The following is a 15,988-nucleotide window of genomic DNA, read 5'->3' as shown; positions in this document are numbered from 1 at the left end:
ATAGGGGGGTTGTTCATTTATTCAATAAATATTTACAGAACCAGCCATATTTTGGCCTGGTGCTGGGAAAGCGTTGTAATTAACAAGATGTTTAGGGTCTCCGCCCTCAGGAGCCTGTGTTAGATACTCAGGATCCCTTTCTGGTAGGAGAGAGACAAGACTAGTAAGTTGATTAATACATAAATGAAACAGAGTCCTCAAAGTGTAACAGCTTTACACAGGGTGGTTAGAGAGGTCCTATTGAGGCCCTGACTCCAGAGCAGAGACAGATCAGGATGGGAAGGAAGAGACATGCAAAGATGAGGATAGGGTCATTTCACAGCAGGTTCAGCGGCCCTGAGGTGGGCACATGCTCAATGTTTGAGGAACAGCAGAGAGGCTAGTGTGGCTGGAATAGAATGAGCAAGGGGAAGGTATAGGAACCAAAGCTGGAGATGGGGGGACAGGGAGGGGCCAGTTCTTATTGTAGGCCAAAGTGAGTGGTGTGCCGTTTATTCTCCACGGGGTGGGGAGCCTTTGAAGGCTTTAGAAAGGGAAGGAAGGAGTCCATTTTGTACTTAAAAAAATTTCTCAGGCTGCTGTTGGGAGAGTGGTTGTGGGTGGGTTAGGCCACTGACAAAGCAAAAAGGCCAGAGGACAGAAAGTGGCAGTCCCCTTGAACCAGGCTGGTGGGGATAGAGAGAAGCCAGGCTCTATCAAATGTGCTTTTGTTGGGGGAGGGGCAGGGCCTTGCAGATGGAGGTGGATGGGAAGGGGGGCATTCCCAGGCTTCTGGAGTGTGTAACTGAGTGCATGAGGTCCCCGCTCTCTGAGAGCAAGGCCATTGTGGGGGAGGAAAGGATTCAGATTCATTCTGGACAGTCTCAGCTGGAGATGGCCTTGGCGCTTCACGTGGAGCTGCCTGGTGCCCTGCGCTATTAAGATGGGAGATCCGCCCTCCTGGCTGCTGTCAGGTCTGGTGCAAAAAACCCTGTGACTGCGAGCCAGTTGGGAGGGACTTTATGAGGGATGCTGCGGGTTAGGAAGAAGATACCTCTGTTCCCATGCTCCACACAGCCCTCAGGCCTCCTTGCCTTGGTCCCTGTCTTCCCTTCACCAGCGACATCACCTCAGTCCTACTTGGCCAAGCTGTGCCCTGCCCACATCAGTCTTCTCATGCCTTGGGGGCTGTCCCGTCCTGCTCCTTGGCTCACAGAGGATCCCTTCACGTGAAAGCCCCGCATTTCTTTGCCACTGGGTGACTGGGGTCCTCAGGAGGTCCCCCCAGGAGGTGATCACTCTCTCCTCCATCCAGAAACCATGGTAACAGTAGTTGCGGGGGTCCGGCCCATGATGATAAAGCTTCCTGTCTGTCATCTCTTTGGCTCCTACTCCGGGCATATTGGGTATCACACCCCATTTTCTGGGTGAAATAATGAATGTGCCCAAGGCTGCTGCCTCCACATGACCGTCACCCAGTTGCGGGGGGGTGGTGCATAGGGTAGTGGTCAGCCTTCAGGGGGCCCGGGTTTAGGCCCCAGCCCCACCATTGCCTTGCTGGGGGGTGAGCTAGGGCATCGTTCGGCCCTCTGAGTCTCATCTGTAAAACGGAGCCGTGACACACCCACCTCGCATGTACCCATTTTGAGGATTCAGTTGGCTAGAGTGCAGTCCATTCTCCTTATCCACAGTAGTCACGTTCATGAAGTCTGACAAACACTGACTTCACGAAGGAGTACTGAACCGTGGCTCCTGGGGAAGCAGAGGCCCTGCAAGACTCTGCTCACGTTTCCACCAACCAATCAGTACATAACTTTGTATTATGCATCTTTCTGTTTAAAAATACTGATGATTTATTAACGCTGAATTGGCCAGCAGCGCTATAACTCATGCCTGAACGAGGCTTGTCGGGTACGTACTTTCTCCACAGGCCCGTCACAGCCTTCTTGCACTCAGCACTAGACAGTGCTTCAGCGTTCTAGAGAAATCACCAACAGAAAGAACAAAAATGTGAAAAGCATAGCCCCAAAGTAGACCAGGAGAAGCCCCCTGGTTTATAGGATGAGAGCTGAAACAAGAAGGCAGGGGTCCCCTTGTTCAAGCCGAGCTGGGAAAGTGTGCCCTGGGGGGGGCTCAGCTCCTCTGTGCGCGTCTGGCAGTGACCACAAAAATTCTGCCAGTGTTGGTTCTGAGGTTACAAATGAATGTCCTCAAGTAGGTGAATTCAGATAGAGTCACGAATAAGGAGGGTTGACGGTGTAAGAAGGGCTTGCTCGGGCCTAGCCCAGTTGGTCGGTGCTCAGTAAGGTCCACTGTTGGCATTGGAACATTACAAACAGGGTGCATCCTGGTTTCTGGACAAGACTCCGAGGGTGGGGCCAGGGCTCCCTGAGCTTTGTTGCTGTGTCTTCCCCAGTGTGCCACCTTTGTGACCTCTTGGCCCCTGTGCACTTTGGGGTCCGAGGCAGGTGTCGATTCTGGAGGCCCCTGAGTGCCTCCACTAAGCGGTTTGTTCCAAGTCCACTGGGTGGGTTGTGGCAACACTGAAAGGTTTCAGGCTAAGCCGTGACGTGGTTGGATTTCTCAAATGGCCAGCCTAGGTGGAGGAGGGCCTGGAAAGGCAGGACAAGGAGGTTGGGGGCCAGGGAGGAGCAGTCTGGGTGGTCTACAGGAGGCTGGCTCTAGATCAGGGGGAGAAGGAATGGACGGGAGAGGCAGTCAGGAAGCACTTGGTTGGGGAGTGGCGGAGGATTCCCAGGAGGTGTTGGGGTAAGAGGTGCTGCCGGGCACTCTCGCTGGAGTTTGAAAGGAGAGTCTGGCCTTGCTAACTCTGCAGGCACAGCGAGGGAGGTGGCTTCCCGCTGACATGGCGGAATGTGGGGTCACATGCTGTCAGCAGGAATGTAGCTCCGAGAGGACAGTCTTGTCCCTGATCCTGACCTAGCTGCTCAGAATTCCCTCCCAACTTCCCCTCTTTTGGGGGAAGAAACAGAGGGAAGAAGGGAGGCGTTTAAGGCTGGTAGGTGGGAGCCTTGTGTTTTTCCCACAGCACACAAATGAGCTGCCCCATGTAGCTGCGTCGTTTGACAGGTTGCTCACTGGTGAGAGAGGGAAGGGGATCTTACAGGCCCTCAGCCCTTCCTCTGACAAGCCCTTTCCTAAGCCTGTCAGGGCCGGCAGCGGGCGTTAATGCAGCTCTGGCTCTGAGGCCAGCTCTGTTCACATGGGGCTGAAGTGGGCCCCACAGCCTCTTCTGTCAAGCCTGCTGCCATGGCTCCCGCACTGTCTGGGGCCCCCTGCATCCGCTCCTTTTCAGCAGTCTAGGCCTCTTCTTCAGCTCCCCTGCCAAGCTTGGGCCCCCGGTTGCCAGAAGCAGGAGGGCCGTGCTGGGCCTCCAAGGCCCTTGAAGGGGGCTACCTGCTTGGGGTTGATGTGTCTGTATCTCTTGGGAGACGGAGTCACAGCCATTCCACTAAGTGTCTAAAGCTGTGTTTAGTCATTTAAAAAAAATGCAGAAATAAATTCATGCTGACCTGATGGAGTTTGCTGGATAAGATCTTGAAGCAGAGGGCAGAAATGAGACAAAGGGAGCTTCTACTTAGAAGAAGCAAGGACTTGTGCGCTATGGGGCAGGGAGGCTGCTCTGGATGTCTGAGGCCGGGGGCTGACTGCACGGAGGAGGCATTGCACAACCGCTCCTGTCTGAGCCTGGGCTTGCCGGACTGGCCGGGCCGCGATGGGGGCAGGGAAGCATGCAGCCCCTGGGGGCGGTGGCTCAGCTGGAGGCATGTTCACTCTTCAGTTTCCTGGGCAAATCTGAAAGTTTTCCAGAGTGAATAGACAAAAACGTTGGCCCCACATGCTACGTTGTTACAAATTGTGGCACATAGGGTGTCTCCCCAGGGCAAGGAGGGCCATGGTCCCATCCTGAAAGATGCCGTGCTAGCCAGATCCAGCAAATTGGCAAATGATGACTGTGCACCCTCTGGGCTGGGTCCTGGGCTGGTGACACGCATGGGACACACGCTCAGTCGGGCACAGCCACAGCCCTGAGTGCTCCCGCTGATCCACACAAAGGAGAGGGGCAGACTGCCTGGGCCAGCAAGAGCTTGGGTGGACGGACTGGCTGAAGGAGCCGCCAAGGGGTTCTGGTGGGCCAAGCGCATGTGCAAAGGCTTGGGTGCATGCAGAGTGTGGTGTGTTTGGGAAAGTGTGCATTTGGTTCTCTGAAGCTGCAGAGATGGGTGGTCAGTCGGGGCCAGGCTTTAGAAAGGGCTCCCAACGGGGGAGGAGACAAGAAGCTTACCTCCTCGGCAGTGTTGGGAGCCTTCACTAAAGCTAAATCATCCTGACTTGGGGTAGCTGAAGGGTTTTTATAGCAGTGATGAGGTTCACTTTCTCATTCAACAGATATTATTGGGCGCTTTCTGTGAAGCTTGAGGTAGTACCTGGGCCTGGGATATGACCTGCTGTGCCAAGACAGACAGAGTTCCCCCAACAGCCCCAAGTAACCATCAACAAGTAAATGCCTAAATGAGTGGATGACAAATGTGACAGGTGCTCTGATGGAGATGCTGGCTGATCTGAGAGTAGAGGGCAGTCAGAGGAGACCTCTCTGAAGAAGGGACATTGGAAGTGTGAGGAGTGGGGACTTTCCAGGTAGAAGGAGCAGTGTGTGTAACAGCCCCACGGCGGGAAGAAGGGCAGTGGGGGCAGGGAACACAGAATGGCCGGAGTGTCATGTGGGAAGGGCCAGGGACAGTTGTGGGCCTGTTTTTCATCTCCCCGCCCTGGGGAAAGATAATGCTCAGAGCTGAGGGATGCCTGCCACCCAGGAACCCCCCTTAAGGCCCTAAAATCCTCCCTGTTAGTCACATCACTTATCTGGCTGTGACTTGTGCCCCAGGAGCCATAGAAAATCCAAGATATGTTCACCTTTCTTGTTATCACATCTGGCCATGTGGCCAGGCCCCCTGCTAGTTCACTTTCCCTCGGAGTGTGTGTCTGCAGGACTCTGGACCTAGACAACCCTGAGCGAGAGGCTGGAGGGTCACTGTTCTGTCCAGGTTCCTGACTGTGGGCACCCCACTGTCTCCTGGCGGGGATGCCGCTTCCACACAGGTCCCTGCATACACTAACCCTTCCAGGCCAGTTACAGCACCACCCCATAGATGGGGACAAGGACCCTGGCTGGGGTCCCACAGCCTCAGCCAAGCTTAGAACTCAGTTCTTGCTCTGCTGGGCACTGCTAGCCATTGGCTTCACCAAGCTGCTCTTAATGTCCAGCTCTTACAGGAGAACTTTCCCAGGGTTGGTCAGAGAACCAGCCCAGCCTCTCTGAGCAGTGACCCAGTGGTGGCTCACCACCCCCTACCCCTACTCCAGGTCTAGCTCCCTCTGTACCAGAAACTAGTAGGAGCCATGCCAGCCCTGGGCCTGAGCCTTACTCTCAATGATGTAGCCTATGTCATCCCTCCCTGTGGCCACCAGATTAGTACAGGACAGAGCTGGGATCTGAACTCAGGCTTGTCTGGTTCCCTGCTGCCTTTAGTTTCCGGCTCCTTACCATCAAAGGAATGACTCTCACATGGTAGAATTTCAGGCAGTGGAGAGAGGGATTCAGAGCATGAATCTCTCCTGCAGTTGATAGGAATCTCTCCTATCCTTGAATGAAAACAAATAGGAAAATGCTTTGAGTTTGTCAAGGGCCGTGTGAATACGGTGTGCTGTTACTTGGGTTAGAACTCCTCCCCGTGCACTGAACAGATGAGGGTACTGAAAAGTCCAGAGTGGGCCACAGACTTCCATGAGTAATTGCCAGGGCCCAGACGCCAGGCCTCTGCCTTTAGTCTAAGCCCTTCCTCCTCCAGCAGTCCAGTCTCAGCTTGGACATGCCCCTGCAGATGGGCTCCAGAGTCTGGCAGGATGCTGCGGGGCACGGGGGTCAGTGCAGGCCCCAGACACCCACAGCCCCCTCCTAGCGGAGAGGGGCCTAAAGCCAGGGTAGCAGAGTGAGGTAGCTGCACAGCTGAACGGGTGGTGGTTGCCACTTATGTTAGCAGCTGTGGGTAAGTGGTCTGACCTTTCTGACCCTCACATGCCCCATCTGTAAGTGGGCGCAAAGCCATCATGCTGCTGAGTACAGTTCAGCAAATGACCCAGCTTGGAGGTGTGAGCCTGTCCCTTATGGCCAGCTGACCACAGGGGCCCCTCTTCCCTGAGCTGGTCTGTCCCTTCTCCCGCAGAGCAGTATGTGGACAGCTCATGCTCCTGCTGACCACAGCCCAGCCTCCTGCCTGCCCTGCTGCCAGTCTTCTGCCCATGGGCCAGGCTTCTCAGGCTGCGGAAGGAGAGACTGGGGGTGTGTCTGTCTGGAGGGATCCCTGAAGTTTTCTCAAGGCCTCAGCAGGACTGAGAAATTCTAGGCAGAGTGGGAACTGAGTGCTCCTGGCTCTGAGCTCCCAGAGCCCTTTGTTACCTCCACACTCAGGCGTGAGGCACGGCTTCCGGGCTCTTCCACTGTGGCCTCTGTTACCTAAGTTCAGGCACTCATTTCACGGCCAATTCTCTGCTCCTAGCTTTCCTGGAGTCTATACAGGGCCCGCCTAACACATGTCTGTCAGAGGGATGGAAGGGCTTTTTAAATTAAATTATTTTTAGGTAATTGCAGTTTACATACAGTTTTAAGAAATAATACAGAGGATCCTATCTACTCTTGCCAGTTTCCCTCAGTGGTAAAATCTTACAAACCTAATATAATATCATAACCAGAATACTGACATATCCCGATTCCACTACTTTCCCTCTCCTCACTTCGTGTCCAGTGCCGTGCAGGTTCTAATGTCCACCGCCTGTCCCCCTTCTTAGCACACAGGGGATCCTTGTCACCCTTTTGTAGCCACACCATGTCCCTCCCAGCCTCCGCATTACCCTCTCCCCTTCTCTCCCCACCAGCCACTGGCCTGCCTCCCGTCTCTGTAATCAGGCCACTTCTCGAGTGCTTTATAGATAGAGCTGTACAGTGTGTACCTTTCTGAGACTGCTTTTCCACTTGGCCTAATTCGCTCACGATTCATCCCGGTTGCTGCCTGCCTCAGTAGTGGGTTCCTTTTCGTTGCTCAGTAGTAGTCCGCAGCCTGGACGTGCCACCGCGTGCTAACCTAGTCACCGAAGGGCACCTGGGTGGTTCCTAGTTTCCGGCTAGGACAAATAAAGCTGCCATGAACACTCACGTAGGAGTTCTTTTGTGAACATGTGCCCATTTCTGTGGGATAAATAAATGCCCAAGAGTGCGGCCGCTGGGTTGGAGGATAACTGCATGTTTAGTTTTAAAGGAAACTGCCAAGGGGCGCCTGGTCTGGCTCAGTCAGTAGAGCGTGTGACTCTTGATCTCTGGGTTGTGAGTTTGAGCTAAGTAATAGAGATTACTTAAAAATAAAATATTTAAAAAAAAATTAACTGCCAAACCGGTTTCCAGGGTGGCGGTACCATTTTGCATTCCCAGCAGCAGTGTATGAGTGATTCAGTTTCCCCACATCCTCCCCAGCACTTAATGTTGTCCCCATTTCGTAACTCAGCCATTCGGAGAGGGTTGTGTAGTGATTCTCGCAGTGGCGCATGGCTTCTGCTGGGCCCGGCCGGGGGCCCCTGCGGCACCAGGCCTGGTTTTGTGGGTTTCCACTGGGCCATCACCATCACCATGATTGGTAGCCACTTGAAGGCAGAGCTTAAAGTCGCTCATCTGGCTCCCACTCCCAGCCCGGGTAGAGGTTTGTTTTAGTCCTCATGGGGGAAAGGGCATTTGGAGTTAAGATGCTGAGAAAAGCTGTCCAATCTGACCCAGCCCCTTACAGCAAGTAGCGACTGCTGTTTGAACAGCACCTTCTGTTTCAGACAAAAAGCTGAGCATTTAAGAAGCCAGCTGTGGGCCTTCAGTGTTCTGTCCCTGTGGGCCAGCCCCAGGCCAGGCTGGAATGAGAATCAGAGATGACCCCAACTCCCACCTGTGGTAGGTCCTGGTTCCCTGAATCATGTGGAGAATAGGGAATCAGACCAGGTGTGGTGGAGTCTTGAGGGAGGCAGACTGGTATATGGGGTTTTCACATAATTGGGGGCGGGGGGGGGGGGCGATAGCAAAATGGGGGTAGGGTTAGCTGGACCCTAAAGGAGGTGTTGGTCTTTGACCAGACAGGGAGGGGGCGTCCAAGCAGAGGGAGGGTAGAGGAGGAAAAGCAGGGAGAGCAGTAGGGGTCTCAGTGAGCTTTAGGAAGCAAGGTTAACATTCCTTAGCACTCCCACCGTCTACTCCTCTGTCACTGCCTCCCTGGCACTGGGTCAGGCTCTGTCACAGCCTGTAGCACCGTGAACTTTATCATCTAGCCCATGCCCCAGCTGGAGAATACTTTGTATGGGACTATGAGGTGGAGGAGGTCTTTGGTCCATGTTGGCATCTCCAGCTAGACTTGGCCTTGGCCTAGCAGGAGGGTGGGCAGGGCCTGTGTCTGTCTGTCTTGGTCACTGCTGTCAGACCCTCACTCTCCTGCTCCAGAAATCTTCCTTGAGGGAACAGCTGAGTCCAGAGCTGGGCCAGTCAGGTGGGGCCTCAAACTTAAAGGGGTTCGCGAGTGTTGGGACCTTACCTTCTCCCTGCGCCTCCTCTCCCCTCTCTGCAGGTTCATCATGCCTAGTGGCGTATAAGAAGACCCCCCCACCGGTCCCTCCACGTACCACGTCAAAGCCCTTCATCTCTGTCACGGTCCAAAGCAGTACTGAGTCTGCCCAGGACACCTATCTGGACAGCCAGGACCACAAGAGTGAGGTGACAAGCCAGTCGGGCCTGAGCAACTCGTCGGACAGCCTGGACAGCAGTACCCGACCGCCCAGTGTGACGCGGGGCGGAGTCACCCCAGCCCCTGAGGCCCCTGAGCCACCCCCAAAACATGCAGCTCTGAAGAGTGAACAAGGGACGCTGACCAGCTCCGAATCCCACCCCGAGGCCATCCCCAAAAGGAAACTGTCATCTATAGGAATACAAGTAGGAGTCCCTTTCACACTCTTGTGTCCTCAGCCCACTCTGTGCACCTGCCTGTGTGTAATTACATCTGGTGGAGGCCCACTAGGTCTCCGGGGCAAAGTGGTTTGTCTGTATTTTGGGGGTTGGCTCCAAGTGGCCGAACCAAATTCCACCCATAGCCGCGCCTCCCTTGCATTTCCACTCGTGCTGCAGTCTGCGGCTGTGGGCACGCGTCCCTGCTCTTCCGATGGGCTGTCCCAGTGAATGTAGTTACACTCAGCCAGCCATCTCCTGTCCACTGTTTGCCTGTCCACTGTCTGTCTGTCCACTCCACCCTTTGCCCTGCCAGTCGACGTGTGGGAGGTGGGACTGGCCTAACAGTTCTCTAATCCAAGGTCAGCTCGGGTGCGGAGGCTGCCGCCCCGCTTGGCGGCGGGAGCAGCTTGGAGCCTAGATGCCGATGGGCCTGGGGCCCGGGACCCAGAGCCCTTGAGCCATGGGGGTTGCTTGAGGGGAACTTTACCCAGAGCCCTCTCGGGCCTTGGGGACAGGTAGGTGGCTCGAGGCACCAGGCCCGTTTCAAATTGAGAAGTGTGATGCTGGTCCTGATGCCTCCCTCCATGGGAAAGGATCCAGGCAGATATTTCCCCAGGACCAAGTAGCCAAAGCCAGCAGACCGTCCTGGAAGCCACACTCGCTGTACACCCACGGCTGTGGCACGCGGCAGGACAGGGCACACCAGCTCCCCTCCACTGCTTCACTGCGCCTCTTGCGTGTACCGGACAGCAGCAATTCTGTCTCCGGACTGGGGCAGCTGGAGCCCTGCCTCACAGGATTCAAGAGTGCTCTGAGTCCAGAGTGAGGACTCTCCCTGCTCTGGCCGGACCTCCAGACTAAAGTGGACCACACTCAGGGCAGGGAGGAAGGGAGGGCAGCTACAGTGAGCCTTGAGCTTGGGGAAGGCGGAGCCCTCAGGGAGGTCAAGCTGGTGTGTGTTGTGGCTTAGGGTGCAAGGGCTCCCCATTTCCTCAGCCACCCCTGAGCAACCGGATGTGGTCGAGTGGATGGCAGAGCGCTAGAATGCCCAAGGAACTTGAGACACGAGGAAGACCAAATGGCTCGGACCAGAGAAGGCTCACTAGCCAGTTTTTTGCCCTGGCCTGAATTATTTCCCCCCTAAGAGGCAACTCAGGGCTTCAGTTTGCCCACAACTACAGGAACAGAGTTGTCCAGGAGACTAGTGGTTTCTGGGTTCCTTTGTAAGGAGACCAGCCCCTGCCCCGTGCAGCTGCTCCAAGAGGGATTCTTGGGGACATCGCAAGTAGCCTAGTGTCTTGGTCTTGACCACCCAGGGTTGTTTGGGCAGCCTCACCCTCTCCTTGGCCAAACCAGAGGCTCCTGTCTTTTCAGGTCTGAGCTGAGCTCACCATTGATTCCTTTCATCCAGAAATTCACACGGGGATGAGGATCCTAGCTCTTGAGTCCATCCTGGGCCTCCCCTTCCTGGGAATCACCCACACCCCCATGCCAAGCTCTTGTTGCAGCTCTTTGAGATCGTGACTCTGCGCTCCCCGAGTGGAAACTTGCTGCAGGAGAAGCGCAGCTGTGTCCCCGTGGCCAGGAGCCTGGCGCCCGGCCCCTGCCCCAGAAAGCCTCCACAGCCCCTGTCACATCTGTGAAGACAAGGGACTGGGAGTGCCCAATTTCCAAGGATACCCTGACAACCCTCATCCCACCCCCTTGGTACCTCAAGCCCTAGATGAAGTGTGGGTTCTCCCTCATTCATGAGCAGTGATGGAAGGGCTGGCCTGGCTGCTCCATGGCCACGCATCTTGGTCCCAGAGAAGAAAGGCAGACTCGGGGCATGACTGCTGCCGGGTTTCCTTCCACTTCACAGGAGTGTAGAAAAAGTGCTAGCTTTTGCACTTGGCCCTGGCCCTGGCCCTTCCTACTGCTCCCCAGGCCCACCCACTGCTGAAGATAACCTCAGCCATCCAGGCCCGGCATCCCAGAGCGTCCTGGGACCTCACTGGCTCTCACCTCGGGGGCGGTTTCCAATCCAGAACCGCTGTCCAAGGTTTGGCCCTGAGACAGGCGCCTCCAGCCTGCCCTTCAGCTGCAGGGTTGGGGGAGAGATCTTTGCCTCAAGACAGCCCCCAGCTTCGACTACACCAGATAACGGCTGTGGCTTTGTGTGTGTGTGTGTGTTTTCTTTCTCTCTCGTCGTCCTTCTTTTTTTTCTTCTCTCTGATGCGTGTAAAGGAGAGGACTAGAAGGAACGGTTCCCACCTCTCGGAGGACAACGGACCCAAAGCAATCGATGTGATGGCACCCTCCTCAGAGTAGGGAAAGCCAGTCATCTCCACCCCATCCCACCTCCCGCCCACCTGCCCGCCCGCCTCCGCGCGAATGAGCAGTGCCCGGCTTCACTGGGTCCGGCCTCGGGCCCACGTGCAGTGTCCGCATGCCTCGTGTCTGTCTGTCCTTCTGCGTCGTCCCACTAATGTGAATTTCAGCAGCAAGTGTGGTGTTTGTTTTTTATTTTTGTCTTTGTCTCCGTGCCGTCGCTGTCGTTGTCCTTCAATAAGGTTGACTGCATTCAGCCAGTGCCAAAAGAGGAGCCCAGTCCCGCTACCAAATTCCAGTCCATCGGGGTTCAGGTAGAGGACGACTGGCGGTAAGTCGCACAGAGGTGGTGGCTGCTTCTCCCCCTCCTCTCCCTCCCTCTGCTCTCACCTCTCCTGCGCCTTCTCCTCCTGCTCTCCCTAACCCACTTCTCCTCGCTGGATTTCTAATAACCAAGCTGGGTTTGGGGTTCGGGCAGCGGCCCAGGCATGGGAGGCTGGGCAGGCAGGCGGGCGGGCCAGTGAGCGCTTGCTCTGCGAGATTAATCAGCCCTCGGGGGGCCGAGGCCAGCAGAGACATAGCCCAGCACCCTGATGTTGGTGGTCTTCCTGGCCCCACTGCAGTAAACAGGCAACCTTATGACCTTGTCCGTGTGTGTGTGTGCGCGTGTGGGCGCGGACGGGTGGGGCAAGGGCTGAGCAGAGAATGAGATGGGGGCCGTGGGACCCGCTTCAGGCGCATGGTGAGCAGATGATGCATCCGTTTCTCTGTCTCCCGTGTGTCCGGGTCGGGGTGGCCTCTGGTCTCTGGCCCTCCTGGTGACTCTCACCTCTTCCTGTCCCCACCCTACTTCACCCCACCCCCACCCCCAGAAGCAGCGCCCCCTCTCACAGCATGTCCTCCCGACGGGACACCGACTCAGATACCCAGGATGCCAATGACTCAAGCTGTAAGTCATCTGAGAGGAGCCTCCCGGACTGTACCCCACACCCCAACTCCATCAGCATCGATGCTGGCCCTCGGCAGGCCCCCAAGATTGCCCAGATCAAGCGCAACCTCTCCTATGGAGACAACAGCGACCCTGCCCTAGAGGCCTCCTCGCTGCCCCCGCCCGACCCCTGGCTCGAGACCTCCTCCAGCTCCCCAGCAGAGCCAGCGCAGCCGGGGCCCTGCCGCCGGGACGGCTACTGGTTCTTGAAGCTACTTCAGGCAGAAACGGAGCGGCTGGAGGGCTGGTGCTGCCAGATGGACAAGGAGACCAAAGAGAACAACCTCTCTGAAGAAGGTGAGTGCCGCAGGGACGGCCCCCGGGCTGGAGAGAAGGGGCCCGGCTCGTGCCTCAGGTTCCCTTCTTGAGTCGGCTGTGAGCTCACCACGTATTTCCCTTCGTTCCTTCCCTCTATCTGCCTAACCTAACCTTTATCCGGGAAGGATTTCTGGGAGTACAGGCTGTGGGCTCAGCCACACCCAGGCTTGAAGGCCAGCTCTTCCCTTCCTCGTGAAGTGACCGTAGTCAGGTGCCTCCCAGCCTCAGTTTCCTCTGTGTAACGGAGAGATAGATACTCCTGCCCTCCAACTGCATGAGCGTTTGTGAGGACTGAAGGTGGCCATGCACGGGAGGGCCCAAAGAAGTGGCGAACACAGAGACAGCTAGTACCATACTTATGCCTACAGCAGCTCCTTATTGGGTGCCTACTATATGCCACGCCCCAAGGATCTAACCTCGGGCCTCAGTAGCATGTGAGGACCTGTGCAGGGGGGGGACACAGAAGCCAGCTACTCCCCCCCCCACTTCTGTTTCTGTCTATACTGTGCCTATTCCTCCAAGAAATGAGTCCCAGAAAGAGCTAAAAATAGGCAGGGAGCCTAGATTCACAGGTAGTTGATAACAGGAGAGGGGTGGCCCCTGGGAAGTTCCAGGCCATGGCCCCAGGAGCCACAGCTCGTCCTCAGTGAGGGCCCTCTCCAGAGAACGTGCAGGAAGGACAGGTCTCTAGAGTATCCAGAAGGGATGGATGGCGTGGGGCCTGAGGAGAGCCACCTGGGATGGGTCCGTATCCATGGCCCTCTAGGCCAGTGTCCCAGCTTTGATGTCACACCTGCTGCTGTGCAGAGAACAGTCGAGAGCTGTGTACCTAAGAACTTTTCACAGTAAGAGTATTGAACGAGTCAGAGTGGAGGCAAGGCCCAGAGAACGCACTGAAAGCCTTCCAGCAGGAACCAGGTAGCCTGCGGCCCGGCCTCCGCCTTCCCTGCCCACAATTCTGGGCAGCTGTGCGTTCTAGTGTTCGCCTGCTACTGCAGCTTTTTGTCTTTTACATGGGATTACCTTTTATTTCCTCTCAAATTCGTCATCACCATGTACTGATTTCCTGCTCTAAGCAGTGAGCGGTTAGCTCTGCCACGTCGGCCTCCTGGGCGCGACCCTCCGTGTCGGACATCACAGTTGGGGGTTAAGTAACCGTCGGCAGTTCTGGGCGCCGTGAGCATGGAAATACTGTTCACTGCAGAGCCTAATACCGTATGATGATTTCATTTCCTTTTCCGCATTTTCTTTTTCCTAAAATGAAGGACTGGCTCATCTTTTTCATGCCCTTCGTTTTCTCAGCTCTTGCTGCTTTCCCACGCGTGCCACCACATCCACCAGCCCGCATCTATGCTGTCTCCCAGACCTGCACACGTATCCCATAAACTCATGATTTCAGATTTGCCCTGGTGCCCTCTAGTTCTCTGTTCTCGTCTGGCCAGGTTATTCTCTGGGCCTGCTGCCTAGCTGCTGTCCACAGAATTCACTTTTCATCACCTGGGACTGCCCTTGGCCACTGTCCCATGGTGGACACCCCGCTTTCCAGACCACATGGCCTCCTGCTTTCTTGGCTGTCGTCCCTCATTTTGCTGGCACACACCTTCAATTAATTCGAGATAAATTTTTGGAAACTGCCTATCTTTATTCAGACCTCACATGGTTGGGCTGGTTGTAAAGTTGAAAATAATAAATTATATACGTAAATGTATATGTTTAAAGGTAGATATATATATATAACCTATATATATACACACACACCTATAATCTATATATACGTACCAATAAACATAATGCTGAAAATCATTTTCCCTCTGAATCTTCAAGGCTGTATTGTGTTTAGCTTCCCTTACTTGTACTGAAAAGTTTGATGCATTCCACTTCTCAAGCCTTTGTGTTTTTTTATTGATGGAAGCTGTTAGGCTCTTCACTTGACCTCTCCTGTGAACTTTCTCAGTGCCGCGCCGAGGAAAGGGGCTTTGTTCATGTGGCAGCAGCAGATAGGCCTTTTCTGGGTGGAGACACAGGTCTTTTGTTTTTGAGAAATAGCCTTGCATTAACTTTTTTTTCCTTAAGATTTTATTTATTTGAGAGAGTACAGTGAGAGAGTACAAGCGAGAGAGTACAAGCAGGGGGAGGGGCAGAGGGAGAGGGAGTAGCAGACTCCTCACTGATCAGGGAGCCCGACGTGGGCTGGGTCTCAGGCCCCTGGGATCATGACCTGAGCCGAAGGCAGACACTTCACTGACCAAGCCACCCAGGCGCCCCGCCCACCTTGCATTTACTTTTTAAAAATAATTTATGCACTTGGATCTGTTCTGTTTTCTCTGCGAAACTCCCATCACTCAGATGTGGGACCTGTCGGATGGAGCCTCAGCCTCTGATCTTTTCTTCCTCATATCTGTCTTTCAGTTGTCTTTCTGGAAGGCTTTTTCTTTTCTTTTTTCACACTGTAACAGCTTTATTGATCTAGGATTCACAAGCCATGAAATTCACCCTTTTAAGGTGTACCGTTCAGTGGCAGTTAGTACACTCAGTGTTGTACAGCCATCACTACTGATTTCATTCTCATCGCTCCAGAAAGAAACCCCGTAACTTCGTAGTCACTCCTCATTCCCTCCTCCTCCTCACCTCTCAGCAACCACGAATTCTGTCTCAGGGGATTTGCTCTTCTGAATACTTATGCAGATGGAATCATACAATATGTGGTCTTTCGTGTCTGGCTTGTTTCATTTTGCATAATGTTCGCAAGGTTCATCCAAGTCGTAGCACCTACCAGCACGTCCTTCCTTGTTGCTGGATACTCCCCCACTTCATGGGGGTACTTCATTTTATCCATTCATCTGTTGATGGACATTTGGGTTGTTTCCACTTTTGGGCTAATATCTGTAACACTGCTATGAACACTTGTGTGTGTGTGTGTGGACGTATGTTCATTTCTTTTGGATACATGCCTAGGAGTAGAATTGCTGGATCATATGGGAACTCTGTGTTTAAATCTCTGAGGAACGTGCCCAACTGTTGTCATCAGGGCTGCACCATTTAACATTCCCGCCAGAATATGAGGATTCTCATTTCTCTACATCTTCACCAACACTTGCAGTCACTGGTCTTTTGAATCGAGCCATCCTAGTGGACATGAAGTAGCATCTTGTGGTTTTAATTTGTATCTCCATGATGGCTACTAATGTCGAGCATCTTTGCATATACCTGTCGGCTCTTTTTACATTTTTGTTGGAGAAATCTGTGGAGATTCAGAGGTTTTTCTGACTTTATCACCAAACTCTGTCCATCAAATGTTTACTATGGCCATTCATATAAGAGGTCGTTCTTCCTCTGTTCCTTTT

The 15,988-nt window shown here is 54.4% G+C and overlaps 1 protein-coding gene across 9 annotated transcripts in view; it reads left to right on the top strand.

Annotated features, from left to right (window-relative positions):
• DLGAP4 (DLG associated protein 4) overlaps window positions 1-15,988 on the top strand; it is an 82,186-nt gene that overhangs the window by 41,345 nt on the left and 24,853 nt on the right. For 7 of the 9 annotated variants that reach the window (XM_044385804.3, XM_057312544.1, XM_026503426.4 and 4 more), the window contains 3 exons: window positions 8,652-9,013; window positions 11,581-11,669; window positions 12,211-12,623. In XM_044385804.3, the coding sequence (XP_044241739.1) occupies window positions 8,652-9,013; window positions 11,581-11,669; window positions 12,211-12,623 (864 nt within the window). Of the gene's footprint in view, window positions 1-809; window positions 7,988-8,651; window positions 9,014-11,254; window positions 11,335-11,580; window positions 11,670-12,210; window positions 12,624-15,988 lie in introns of those variants that run through there. The other 2 variants (XM_026503427.4, XM_044385805.3) reach the window with 2 other exon arrangements.

The sequence above is a fragment of the Ursus arctos genome, unplaced genomic scaffold (genome assembly GCF_023065955.2).
Source record: "Ursus arctos isolate Adak ecotype North America unplaced genomic scaffold, UrsArc2.0 scaffold_16, whole genome shotgun sequence".
Classification (NCBI taxonomy): Eukaryota; Metazoa; Chordata; class Mammalia; order Carnivora; family Ursidae; genus Ursus; species Ursus arctos.
This window is presented reverse-complemented; position numbering and strand designations above follow the sequence as displayed.